Genomic DNA, 14,535 nt, shown 5'->3' with positions numbered 1-14,535 from the left:
CTTCCCAGTGGGAGAGGGTGGTCCTGTCCGGTGCAAGATATTGGGAACCAGGGGCCTCCTCTGCTCTTCCTTTCCCCGTAGGGAGCCTAAATCCAATTATCAGTCTACTTTTGGGAGGAAGAAGCCAGCCAGCCGGTCTCAGAGTGCCCTGATAGTGTGGATGGTCTTTCTTGTCCAGGTAGCTCCAAAGGATTTTCTGTGGCATAGAAAAAAAAAATTCCAGGAAGCCTGGTCCTAGGGTTGCTTCTCTTAAGAGTCCCACCCAACCTAAGGCACTCCTGGCCAAGAGCCCTGAGCCCGGGCTCCAGGCTCTGTGAGACGCCCTGGCCAAGTCATACCACCTCTCTGGACCGCACCTGTGAGGGGCCGGGGGGCCCTGGTTTTTCCTTCACTGCTAAATGAATCTCTCTGCTCAAATGTCTAAGCCCAGTTTGGCTGCTTCCTCCAGTGGCCAGTCCTTAGCAGGGCAGCCCTTGGGGGCTGGGCGGGGGGCATAGGGCAGGAAGCCCCTCCCATAGCCTCTTCCTGGAAGCGGGGTGGGAGGCTGGGGCTTCAGCATGCCAGGACTCCAATGCGCACGATCTCATCTCCCTCCTTCTAGGCCTGAGATGCCTCTGTAGAGTCCAGGGACAGCCTTCCTCAGGCCTGGGCGGAGAGGAGGTGTCATTAAATACAAGTTGGTCAAGAGCCCAAGGAGAGTTAAGGACATTTATTTCACATTCACACATCTGTACATTTTTTATAAATAATGTAGAGCTGAAATATGTACAATCACCTCTTGCCCACTCCCAGGCCATCCCTCCCTTCCAGCACCCAGCTGCCTGCAGACACGGACATGTATACTGAGCTCGGCTCTCCCCTACCTGGTTCCCGGGCATGGTAGCCAGTGGTCTCTGGGACTCTCCCAGCCCAACCACTCTGGTCTCTCATGCCGAGGCAAAGCAGACCTTAGGGAAATTGCTGCTCAGCGAGAAGGAGCCCCTCGGTGCGGCTCCACCGCAGTGGGAAGCCGTGGCAGGCGGCAGCTACGGGCTTGGGAAACGCGTAAGGAAGGAGGGAGGCTGCCACTCACTCTGCTGCCCCGTGACTCTCCCGGCCTTTCCCTGCCCACCCCTTCTCTGGAGGACAGGTCTCAAGCTCCCCTCACTCTGCACCGAGTGGGCCTTCGCCCAGGACCCAGTCACGCCGGATCAGAGGAGACGGACAGCCAGAGTCCTGCACTGGAGGGTCATAACACCAAGGACGAGGAACCACGACACAAATGTCTCAGGGACACGCAAGGGTGGGCTCGTACTGTACTCAGAGTTCTTACAAGCCATCGGCCCAAAAGACAGACAGACATCACTCTTGAGCCCTGAGGGGACAGGAGGCTGGTCTCCTGGGAGTGGAGGGGGAGCAGGTGGAGGAAACCGGCTGAGTCCTGTGACAGACACTAAGACACGCTGAAACACACAACTCTGGACCAACTAAGCCACGGCTAGGGGCTCGCAGAGGACACACGCGCGCGGCACGGTGCGCTTGCGGACGGAAGACGCAAGCACATCCCCCGGGCTGGGGGGCTCTCGACCCCTCCCATCAGCTCGAGAGGGGCCGGGGTGGGGTCCTGAGATCTTCCTCACTGCTACGGACTGCGGCCACATACGAGAAGAGACACAACACAGAGTAGCAGATCTCATGGGCCTAGAGGGAAGAGAAAACCAGACGGATCAAGTTCCTGAGATTCCGGCATCACCACGCGTGGAGGTCTGCCAAGCAGGAAACTCTGCCCTCACACCGGGCTCGGGGCTCACAGCTGGCCGGCGGGAGAGGGGATCTGCGCGCGTGTCTCTCTCTCCCAGGGCCGAAGACTGGTTTCGGCTCCGGCTGGACCTGTGGCATCTCGACCAAACTCAGCTCTCAAACCATTCCTAGTGCCCCGTACCCCATGCTCTCAGAGGGCCCACCCACTCCTGTCTGAAGGTCCCCAGGGAGCCCTGCGCACACTGGCCTGCCGGGGTTGGGCGGCACACTCACCATTGGTGTCTTGTACTTGTGGCTCACCACTTCTTTAATTTCAGGAACTAAAACCGGACGGGCAAGAGACAAAACAGAAAGTTCAAAACTAAGAGCGGTAGTGCCAGGCTCTCCCAGGCGGCAGCGCCCGGCACCAGGGTCCCCTTCCCCACCGTGGCACGTCCCAGTGGCTGTGGCGGCTCAGGCCATGCCAGCTTCTGTCCAGCTGCTGCTGGATGAGAGGCCGCTGCCCCAGACTCCTCAGCCAGACCTCTGAGGCCTGCTGTGGCTCCCTGTGCCATGGCTGTGACTCTACCCACTTCCTGGAGAGCCTCAGCAGGGGAGCGGGCTGGCCTCTCACCAGCCTGTTCACTGCCACTGTCCAGGGCCCTGCGGAGCTGCGGTGGGGCGTTCCCACGTTTTGGCTGAGAGTTGTCTCTAGCCTGTGCCTCTCGCCGTGCTGAGATGCCCGAGAACTCATCCCTGTGACCAGCCCGAGACTGTTCATGTTAAGCATGGTTCCCTGCACTCCCAGCCTCTACACAGAGGGTCCTTAGGCTGGATGAAGAAGCGGCATGATACTCAACCCACCAGACCTGTAAGTTTCCTTCCCTGAGTGGCAGGAGAGGCCCAGGCCTGCCTGTGTGAGGGAGAGCGTCAGAGGGCTCTGGAGCAGACACACCGAGCGGAAGACAGGCGAGTACAGCACCCGGGGAAGGAGGTGACAGGGAGCATCAGGCAAAATACACACATGTCCACAGCCCAGAATGCAAGACTAAGAGTCACCCCTGCCCCAGCCATGCAGGGGTTCTGCTTGGCCAGAGGAAGGAGTAAGCCCCCCCCCCCCCGGGGCACAGCCATCCTGATGGCCCCTGGAGGTGGGAGCAGGGGGGGCATGGCATCACCCTGGGGGCCAGAAAAGGTAGCAGGAGAGTTGGCCACACCTTCTTCCGACCCTGGGAGGTAGAACTCAGGGGGACCCAGGGTTAACCAGGGAATAAACTCATCATAGGTAGAGCAAGAAGCCCAGGTCCTTCTTCTGAGTTGAAAGATTCCCCCAAATATCTCTCTGGCAGAAGAGAGGAGGGAGCACACAGGGGAGAAAACTCAGAATGAGTGAGCCAGCACGCGGGTGGGGGGAGGCTGAGAGGAAGAGGGTGGGGAGAAAAGGGATGAGACAACTGGCAATGGGAGCGGCTGGCCTGGTTGAAGGGAGCCCATCCCACCCACGGCAGGGCCCAGGCAGGGGCCTGGCGGGAGGCAGCACGAGCCGAGGTCACTTTACCTGCTGGAGAACGAAGGTTTTCATAGCAGCGATGGGGGGCACAAAAGAATGAAGCACAAACACAGCAGGAACTCAAAGCCCCAGGGTGAGAACCCACTACACCACTTCTCAGCGCCTGGCTGCAGGGAGGCTGGCTCCCAGCCTCCAGCTACAACTGCCCTGCCTGCCTCTGAGGCCCACGAGGCTCCCTGCCTTCCAGAGTGAGTCTCCCGGTACCACCATGCGCCCTCCTCCAGCGCAGAGGCTCAGGGGACACCAGAGCGGCACCAGGTGGCTACATGGAGCACTGGGCTGCCAGGAGAATCGCAGCAGGCGACATGAACACAGTAGAGCTTGGAAACTGCCCGTCTGCTCTGCCCCAGAACTTTCTGATCACCAGCTGGCCAAGCAAGGGAAGGTGGCACCAGCTCGCTGAGCCTTTGTAGGGGCATCTCTGAACTCTAACCCTGTCTAAGGCCACTTGCTCTTCCGGGACCCACTCCCTAGCAGCTCTGGTCTCTCTTTTCGTTCTTCCTCCTTCCCTTTGCTCATCTCGGGTTCCCTTTTCTTCCCTATCGCTCCTAATCCTCCTGACCTCTCTGCAGAGGTGGTTCTTCTCTCTGCCTCTAGTCCCTCCTCTGGAGCTCCGAGGTTTGAGTTACTGCCATGTGAGTCCAGACCTAAGAGCAAAATAGTGTAATTACCAAATTCCTCCAGGACAAAGACGCCTCGAACTGTATTGCACTTTTTAATGTGATTCAGCTCTATGAAAACCTGCAAGAGAGGGAGGGAGGGCGGGGTAAGGCCCAAAGGCTCTCCCCCTGCCCCGCAAAGCCCACTCTCCCAGCTCTAGCCCCACCCACACACGGAAGACCTAGTTCCCAAAGGGAGGACCAAAGAATCCACACACACACAACTCAAAAGCGCTAAGAAGCGAAGACAGCAGAAAGGGCATGTACCTTCCGCTCCTGGCCGGAGGAGAAAGCATGGGAGAGAAATGAAGGCGTTAGTTTTAACGGTCAAACCCAACCCGAAGGCCCCTCTGCTGTCCTGGGCTGCCCGCCCATACCCTCTGCCCAGGGCAGCGCTTGGAGGACACGGTGCCCCAGGGGTCTCCCCGCTCAGCCCATCAGCTCTCTACCCTTCCATGCATCCTCCTCCGGCGCAGAGGGCTGGCACGGGCGCAAAGCTCCCCTCAGATTGTCCTTGGGGTGGGAGGTGTTGGTATCTTCCTTGAAACAAAATCCAGGCTCTCCCCAGAAGTACACGGTGATATAGTAACAGCTACCTCTTAGGAGCAGCTACTAGGAGTTCCACAAATACTATTTGTAATCCTTACACCTATGTGGCCCACCATGCAGTAGTGCCCTCGTTTTCGAGCTGAGGACAGAGGATCAGAAAGTTTATCTGCCCGTGAGTACTGAAGCTGGGCTCTGACTCCAAGCACATCCTGACTCCAAAGGCCCACTTGTTACCCCACTCTGTCGGACTCTCCCAGAGGGTCCAATGCTTCAACTCCGAAGGACTGTTAGGTGGTGGAAGACGGACCCCAGGGCCATTATCTCGTTATCAGTCAGGGTCTGACTCCCCCTATAGGCAGGATCTCTCTTCTAGGGCGAAGCCTTAAACTACAGACCAGGTCGTGCATGCGGTGCTAATGGTTAGACATTAGGTTGGTCCAGAGGGGCTCTGCTGACGCTGGTACCCAGAAGAGGGCATCTGGCTGTTGTTTAACAAGATCTCTTCTTCAGAAGGTAAGGCATCGGGGGAAGCCTCTAAATGCAGTCAGAAGCCTGCTTCCCCAAGAAGTGCTGGCACCTTCACGTTCCAGAAAAGTACTTCAGTGAACCTCTCTTTGGGCTGACCCTAAGGTCTCAAGTATACTATTTAATACATTAATGTTACTGATAGTAAATATACTGCTGACAGTACACTGCCTGAGCAGCTGTTTCCCATCACACCAAAGCTGCCCGGTTAGATTCCTAAAAGAAGGAGAACTAAAATGGCAGTGGAGGAAGAAAGCCACAGGGTCCAGATGTTCACCTCCCCTGAGTATCTGCTGCCTGGCCAGGGGCTGTGGTGCTTCACACATTCGGACCTGGCTCAGAACCTCAAGGAGAGGAACCAGTACGTCAGGGAAGGGGTAGGGAAGGCACTTGTGTGAAGAGGCAGAACTGGGAACGGACCTGGGATGATGCGCTGGCCTCAGAAAGGAATTAGCTTAAGGAATGTCCACTGAGAGAAAAAGTATCACTGCGTTAAAAGACCAAGAGAAAAAAAAAGTCAGCTCCTATAGTGAATCACAATGAGAGAAAGATGTATTCTGATGTGCTCCCCAGTCAAGGAAAGGGAGCGGGGCCTGCGGAGCAGGGGGCAGAGTGGGGACACTCAGAAGCACGAAAAGAATAGGAAGAAGAATCAGCAGGAGAAATCGGCAAATAAACACACATCCTCCAGATAGGACAGACACAAGCCACTCACACACACACACACACACACACACACACACACACACGCTTCACACACACCAGCAACACGCGAGGAGATCAGCTGGTCTAGACTCTCAAAAGCAAAACCACCAAGCAAAAGCACACCCTGGGAATAAGGGAAGGCAGACACTGTGCGAAGAAGGGCCAAGTGAGACGCTCCCACTCACACTGTACTGAGTCTAATGGACGGAGGCAGCCTAGCCACCAAGGCTCCCCCTCTTTCCCAGCCCCCCACGTGGGCGCCCCCCTGCACCTTCAAGGTGGTCACCAACGTCACTGTGCCCTCACTCTGATTTCTCTCTCTGGTCCAGCTGCTCCAATCCTCCCACTGGCCCCAAAGGCCCTCAGGCTCACTGGGAAAGCACCGGGACCCGGACACTGAGCCTCACAGCAGATGGAAAAACAGGGCTAGGAAGCCTGTGCTGCCACTGGCACCTACCTGGTTGTGCATGAACTTGAGATTGATCCCTTCTAGGGTGACCTGCAGCAAGCCACCCTCACCCGTCTTCATGTCCTGCACGGGGAACTCGCCACCTAGTTCAGGGCCTGTGGTGGGGGAGGAGGTTATCAGCTAACTGGGGAGATGGGGAGCCCCACGCCTGACTTCCTTGTCAGGCCTCTGACACGCAGGAGCATGGGTAAAAATAAACGGAAGGCACTTGCTCGGGGAATCATTCTCTTCTCACCGGGTTTGATGCTTTGCTGTCGGGCAGCAGCTCGCTCCATGCTATCCTTCACACAGTAGTACAGCTCCCGACACTGCAGCACACGGGGGAGAGAGCTGTCCTGTCGTCCGAGCCTTCCGGAGTCCCCCTGCTCTGCTCTCTAACAGCTGCCAAGGGCCTGGGCCGATGCCAGGGCGCCAGAGACAGCTTCATGTGTCCCACACAACAGCCAGAGGCAAACGTGGGGCTCTGACACGGACTGTGGAATTTTAACTTCCCTGAAAGAAACTCCAACCTTCACCCACAGTGCCCACCCCCAGCTCAAACAGAGCTCATGGGTACCTTCTTAGTATAGAATTTGTTGAGCTGAGTCTCAGAGCCATTTCTACGCCACAAGCACAACACCTTGGTCTTGGGACAGTAGGTCATGTTGATGAGCTTCTCGTACCACCAGCGCTCATACACCGTCCCGATGTTACTACGCAACACCACACAGTCATCACACACCTGCAGGAGTGCACAGAGCAGGTCAGTGGCGCTTGTCTCTTAAAGTCTCCTTCAGCCCAGGCCACACTACAGGGAAAGGGTGGGACGGCTGGTCCTGGGAGCATCCCCACGGTCAGGTTTTCTGCCTTCTGTTCACAGTCTTCCTTTGGTGGAGGCACAAACACTGAACTGCTGGGCATACTGTCCACTAGAAGGTTTACTGGAAGAAAAGGAATCACTGGCAGGAGGAGCCTGTGAGCAAGGAGGGAGGCTCAATCAGAGTTTCAATTTTCACTTCAACCAGTGTCTGTTACCTCTTAGATGTTCTAGGCTTAAGAGGGTATCTCATGCCGCCATGTTCCAACCTTAGGAATCATCTCTGTTGACGAGTGCAAAGGCAGAGGATTATGGCAGACTTAACCAAGGAGAAAAAAATGGAACCAATGATTTTCTAATACTGCCTTGATCCTAGTTCTGCATAAATCTTTTATCTTAATTAATTCATTAATTTATTTATTGATGTTTACTTATTTTTGAGAGAGAGACAGAGACAGAACACAAATGGGGGAGGGCCAGAGAGAGAGGGAGACACAGAATCTGAAGCAGGCTCCAGGCTGTCAGCACAGAGCCTGACATGGCGTTCGAACCCACAAACTGTGAGATTATGATCTGAGCCAAAGTCAGACACTTAACCGACTGAGCCACCCAGGCGCCCCTCTGCATAAATCTTTTAAGTAATTAACCATACAAGTGACACGTGGGCAATGCTTGCTGCAAAAAATATTATACAATTCAGGGAGATATAAATGAAAGTGAATATGAAGTCCTCCTTCACATTCTTTTCTTGTTCAACATTCTCCAAGACCTGACTGCATTAGGTTTCTGGCTGTCCCATTACTTAGCTGTGTCACCTTGAACAAGTTAGCCTGCATCTACGTTTCTACGTTTCCTCATGTGAAGATTAAATAAGTTAATGTGCACAGACTTTTTAGAACAAAGCCAGGCACACAGGAAGTACTCTAGAGTTAGATGCTGTAACGATAATAATTACAATATAGGAAATGTAACAATGATTATTATGACCCCATCAACGGTTCTCAAGTCTTTCTCCACATGAGACCATCTGCCTGAGTTCCTGAATCCCTCTCTTCTGGATGGCTTGAGGCAGCACCTCAATCTCATCATGTCCAAATCTGAAGTCCACATCTCTTCCTGGGTAGATCCTCTTTCTGCGTCCCCTAGTTGAGTAAATGGTGTCACCACCCAGCTGCCCAAGCCAGACATGAAGGAGTGATGCAAGACTCCTTTTGCCTCTCACTACATCACTGAGTCCTATCCATTCTGAGTCACCCTGGAACTCTCCCCCTCCCCCGCTTCAGCCATTCATTCCTACTTCTTCTAAGTCTAAACTCAAAGGTCACTTCTAAGGGGTCACCCATGACTCCTAGACCCTCTGGTATGTTTTCCCAGACTGCCTACTCCCCTGAGCATCTTCTTTCATAACGCTCATCACACTTTATGACACTGTTTCATTAGCTGACTTCCCTGATGGCTTGTCAACCCTGGAAGGGCAAGAGGAACGATGTCTCCCTTATTCACTGCTGTAACCCCATACCCAGTGTACCTGGCATATAGTATGTGTTCCATAAACATTAAGTGAACAAAAAAGGAATACACAGGACTACCAGGTTCAACCTACTATGTTAAGAGTTACTGAGGCTCTAAAAGCCTTATGAAGAAAAAGATGACAGGGGCACCTGGGTGGCTCAGTCAGTTGAGTGTCCAACTCTTGATTTCAGCTCAGGTCATGATCTCATAGTTCGTGAGTTCAAGTCCTGCAACAGTCTCTGCTGATAGCATGGAGCCTGCTTGGGATTCTCTCTCCCCGCCTCTATCTCTGCCTCTCCCCCGCATGCTCTTTCTCTTTCTCTGTCTCAAAATAAACTTTAAAAAAATATATATTTAAAAAAGAAAAAAAGAAAAAGGTTATAAAATAGTTGAGTTAGAAATTAAAAATTTGAGTTCTGGTCCCAGTCTGACTCCAGGTGAAAAATGAAGACAATTACCCCGACTTCCCATAATCCTTTAAGAACACAATGTCAAGGAGAGGGGCAGGACAGGTATTTATAAGAACATAGGATTTCTAGGCTTGAAAGATGATGATCATAAAGTATCATACTTGCCTATGCTGCTGGTGGAGGTGTAAACTGGTATAGTGTTTGGAATGGCAATTTAGCAGAATCTATAAAAATTTTATTTATTAAAAAATTTGTTTTTAATGATTATTTATTTTTGAGAGAAAGAGAGATAGAGAGACAGAGTGCGAGTAGGGGAGGGGCAGAGAGAGAGAGGGAGACACAGAATCCAAAGTAGGCTCCAGGTTCTGAGCTGTCAGCACAGAGACTGGCACGGGGCTCGAACTCACGAACCATGAGATCATGACCTGAGCCAAAGTTGGACACTTAACCGACTGAGCCACCCAGGCGCCCCTATAAAAAATTTAAATGTGGGGCGCCTGGGTGGCGCAGTCGGTTAAGCGTCTGACTTCAGCCAGGTCACGATCTCGCGGTCCGTGAGTTCGAGCCCCGCGTCGGGCTCTGGGCTGATGGCTCAGAGCCTGGAGCCTGTTTCAGATTCTGTGTCTCCCTCTCTCTGCCCCTCTCCCGTTCATGCTCTGTCTCTCTCTGTCCCAAAAATAAATAAACGTTGAAAAAAAAAATTTATTAAAAAAAAAAAAAAAATTTAAATGTATATAAGCTTGATCCAGAAATTTTCACACTAAGAATCTAGTCTGTAGAAATTCTCATGTGAGTGTACAAAGACATACAGTCAAGCATATTCAATGAACCATTATTTTTTTTTAAGTGGGAATTGAATAACTCATGGTATACATCCATATAACGCTTGATAGCTAAACATCCATTAAAAAAACGGAGACAAGGGCATATGGCCAGCTCAGTCAGTGAAGCATATAACTCTTAATCTCAGGGTTGTGAGTTCGAGCCCCACATTGGGTATAAAGCTTACTTAATGAAAAGAAAAGAAAAGAAAAGAAAAGAAAAGAAAAGAAAAGAAAAGAAAAGAAAAGAAAGAAGAGAAGAGGGAAGGGGAGGGGAGGGAAAGGGAGGGGAGAGGAGGGAAGGAAAAAGAAAAAAGAAGGGCCCTTGGGTGGCTCAGTCAGTTAAGCATCCAACTCTTGATTTTGACCCAGGTCCTGATCTTATGGTTTGTGGGTTCAAGCCCCACATCAGACTCCACGTGTTGTCAGCTTGGAGTCTGCTTGGGATTCTCTCTCTCTCTCTCTCTCTCTCTCTTCTTTCTGCTCCTTCCCCGCCTGTATGTGCATGCTCTTTCTCAAATAAACTTAAAAAAAAAGAGAGAGAAGAAAAAAGAAAAAAAAAGGAAAAACAGAGATAGATCTATATAATATGTAGACATGGAAAGATGTCAGTCATAAATTAAGTGAAAAAAATCAAATTATCTAACAATATATATAGTTTGATACCACTTTTGTAAACACTAAAACAAAATTATATATAAGTAAATTATATTTATAGAAATATGCATTTTTAAAAATCATTCCAAACTCTTTGACAGTGGTTACTTCTGAGACCTAGTACTGAAGGAAGTGAAGGGAAACTTTCACTTTTTATTTACTTCTACACGGTTTGAAACTTTCACAACATATACTGTTCTACTTCTGTAATTAAAAAAAAAAGGGGTAATAGAGAGGATTTTTTAAAAGTCTTTGCAAATTGCTCTCCAAGTGATCATGCGGCCAGCAGGCTATGCAGAGAAGAGAAAGGCTAAATTAGTCAGCTAACCGTAGTGGGTGACAGAGTGAGTGAGGTACAGTCTTATTTGACACTTTAAAGGAGAGGGATCTGGGAGGTGACAGATCCATTCCATACTCCAGGGACTTTGTATGAGGCTCCCCTGTATGGTGGGGAGTGTTAGTCCTATACTTCAAGGGATCTTCTCTATTTATTTTTTCAAAGGAAGAGGAAAGGGCAGGAATCACCTGCTACCTGCATGTGGTGCAGACGTCCTATGTTAGCCCTCAACTCGAGCAGACACGTAGCCAAATTCTAAAGTTTCACGGTGGCATGAAAATGACTCCCTTCTCAGCTACACCAACACGAATGTTCCTGCTTCAGGGCAGAACTGCTGCCTCATGTCTGATAAACTATTTGCTCCAAAAGCTGTGGATGTGAACACCCAACTCAACTAAACCAAAAGGAAGAAATACTTGTAAAAATTAATTGATTTCACGACTTTATATGGGAGTTGTACTTGGTCCCTACGATTATGTAGAAGAGATTCATTTTAAAATAAAAAATACAGAAATAAAGATAACATAGCCAATTGCCTTTACAATCCTGGAGTAAGGAAGGTTTTTCTTTTTTCTTTCTTTCTTAATGTTTATTTTTCAGAGAGCGCAAGCAGGGGAGGGGCGGAGAGAGAGGGAGACACAGGATCTGAAACAGGTTCTGGGCCATCAGCACAGAGCCCGATGCGGGGCTCGAACTCACAAACCGTGAGATCATGACCTCAGCTGAAGTCCAATGTTTGACCGACTGAGCCACCCAGGTGTCCCTAGGAAGGTTTTTCTACCTCTGACTCAAAATCCAGAAACTATTAAAAATTAATAGTAAACTTAAAAATTACAGTTGATTAATTCAACCACATAAAACTAAAAAAATTCTGCATGGCAAAAAAAAAAAACATAAGCAAACTCAGAAGACTCATGAGGAATTTCACAGTGGATGGAGCAGTCTGCCCACATCTAAATCCACTAATCACCAGGAGGGAGATGACCATATGGCACAATAGGCAACATACAGCACCACCTACGAAGTATTCTTGCCAAAATACTGAATCTGAAACTCATCAAACCTCAAGATTGAACTACTGGTTTATAAAAAATACAAGTGGTGGAAAAACATGTTGACACCAAAGAGATGCAGTCAGATGCAATCAGCAAAAAAATCTAGAATGTGAGAATGTGAGATACTCCATATGGCACATTGCTTCAACAAAATAAATGGCAAAGTGGGAAGGGAACTATTATATGTTAGGAGATACTTCAGAGTCAGATCAACCAAGATCATTAATGCATTTTTTCCTTTGGTTCAGTGATGCCACTCTGAGAGTTCTTGGATAACTTGCACATGTGTGGAAGGAAGAAGGCATGGCATCACGCATAGTAGCACCATTAGCAATAGTACAAATGTGGAAGAAAAGCAAGGGCACATATATATTGCCTGCTTAAATCAACTATGGTACAGTCACATCATGGAATACTACGCAGCTGTAAAAAGAATGAGAACCAGAGGGAATAGAGTCAATAACATTGTAATAACGTTACAATAATGGTGACAGATGGTGACTGCACTCATCACGGTGAGCCATGCATGATGTACAGAACTGTCAAGTCACTGTGCTGTATGCCTGAAACTAATATAACCTTGTATGTCAAATTTTCTTCAAGTAAAAGAAAAAACCCATGAGAACCCTCTGTTTGTACCGACAGAGAGATCTTCAGGATATGTTCAATGAGAAAAGCAAGGTACAGATCAGTGGATATGATGCACTACCTTTCTGTCAGAAAGAAGAAAGATCAGAACTGATGCACACATCTTATTGTGTGTGTGTGAAGTACCACTGGAAGAAACAAAAGAAACCAATACAAGTGGTTACCTATAGGAGGGAGGGGCAAAGTGGACGGGAAATTGAGACGGAGGGCTAAGAAAGAGAACAAGGCTTCCCCATGCCTACCATTTTAGTTGTCTTGACTTAGGAACAATGTGACTACATCATCTATTCAATATATATTTAAAAGAAATGATGGGGAATCATATATTATATCATTTGCATAAGAGCCTGACTATTAAATGGATAAATGGGTCACGAAGATGAGTAAGTGGGAGAAATATTCTGGCATCAGTTCTAGAAGTTCCTTGTGACTTCTAAATGTTCCTTTGAGACATCTGAACTGGCATGAACTAGCATTTACCTCCATGAAGAAGATATCTCCATTTGTGTCTGTCCCCGCATGTACCACAAATGTCTGCTTCTTCATGTGTCGGCTGCCACTGGACCGGATAGAGAGGTCACGTCCATTCTGAGAAAAGAGAGATCTGTTAGACACATCCATATGTCTCTCTCACAGAACAATCTGGGCCGAGAATTCCGCCCCCACTCCACCCTCCCCCTCCGCCCCTCCCACCCCTCCCACCCCAGCTTCAGCAATTAAATTCCTATCAGCTTACTTAGCACAGTGCCATCTGCTGGCTATAGGCCACTAGGGACATGTTCTCAAACTTTTTGGTCTTGGGACTCCTATACCTCTTAAAAATTGACAATCCCCAAGAGCTTAGGTTTATGTGAGTTAAATTTGTAGATATTTACCATACTAGAAATTAAAACTGAAAATGTTATTAATTCATTTTAAAGTAGTTGATCATTCATTAATAACACATCCATTACATGGTAATATAAATAACTTTTTAAAATAACAACCATATGCTCCCCCCATCCAAAAATGAGAAGACTGGCACTGTTTTACATTTTTGCACATCTCTTTAATGTTTGGTTTTAAAAAATGGCTGGATTCTCATATCTGCTTTTTCATTCAATCCATTGTGACACATTGCTTTGGTTGAAGCATATAAAGAAAATTTGGTCTCGCAAATATGTATTTGGAAAAGGGAGGAGTATTTTAAGAGAGAGACAGCGAGAACACAAGCGGAGGAGAGGAGCAGAGGGAGAGAGAGAGAATCTTAGGCTCTATGCGGAGCGTGGAGCCCAACATGGGGCTTGATCCCACAACCCTGGGATCACAAAATCAACTGATAAATGGAAAAAGAAGATGTGGTATATATACAGTGGAATATTATTTGGTGATGAAAAAGAATGACATCTTGCCATTTGCAACAATGTGGCTGGAACTGGAGGGCATTATGCTAAGCAAAATAAGTCAGTTAGAGAATGACAGATACCATGTGATTTCACTCATATGTGGAATTTGAGAAACTCAACAGATGAACATAGGGAAAGGGAAGGAAAAACGAAATAAAAACAGGGAGGGATGTAAACCATAAGAGACTCTTAAATACAGAGAACAAACTGAGGCTTGCTTGAAGGGCGTGAGGGTGGGTAAATGGGTGACGGGCATTAAAGAGGGCACTTTTCAGGATGAGCACTGGGTGTCATATGCAAGAGATGAATCACTGGGTTCTACTCCTGAAGCCAAGACTACACTGTATGTTAACTAGCTTGAAAATAAATTAATAAAAAAAGAAAAAAAGAGTTGGATGCTCAACCAACTGAGCCACCCAGGCGCCCCTGAACATTTTCTACTTTGTTATATTAAATCCATTTGTCTGGCTTACATTTTGAGTGTATCTTTACTCATACTTGAAGTTGTAACACAGATTCCACACAGTGGTCTTTTGGAAAATACTGGTTTAAGTTATGCAGCTCTTCCAAATATTGACACATTTCATTACAGAATATAAAAAAGATCACATTCATTAATATCAATCCCATTGCGGCATCTGGATGGCTCAGTTGTTTGAGCGTCCAACCTTGATCTTGGCTTAAGATTCTCTCTCCCTTCTGCCCCTCTCCCCCTCTT

At 48.7% G+C, this 14,535-nt stretch overlaps 1 protein-coding gene across 1 annotated transcript in view; it reads right to left on the bottom strand.

The window, feature by feature from the left end:
• Positions 1-694: 694 nt before the first annotated feature.
• Positions 695-14,535, bottom strand: part of MADD (MAP kinase activating death domain) — a 40,420-nt gene continuing 26,579 nt past the window's right edge. The window contains 8 exon segments of the mRNA XM_043582419.1: positions 695-1,680; positions 2,014-2,060; positions 3,961-4,030; positions 4,216-4,224; positions 6,185-6,291; positions 6,432-6,504; positions 6,753-6,917; positions 12,913-13,020. Coding sequence (XP_043438354.1) covers positions 1,576-1,680; positions 2,014-2,060; positions 3,961-4,030; positions 4,216-4,224; positions 6,185-6,291; positions 6,432-6,504; positions 6,753-6,917; positions 12,913-13,020 — 684 coding nt within the window. The 3' untranslated portion in view covers positions 695-1,575.

The sequence above is a fragment of the Prionailurus bengalensis genome, chromosome D1 (assembly GCF_016509475.1).
Source record: "Prionailurus bengalensis isolate Pbe53 chromosome D1, Fcat_Pben_1.1_paternal_pri, whole genome shotgun sequence".
Classification (NCBI taxonomy): Eukaryota; Metazoa; Chordata; class Mammalia; order Carnivora; family Felidae; genus Prionailurus; species Prionailurus bengalensis.
This window is presented reverse-complemented; position numbering and strand designations above follow the sequence as displayed.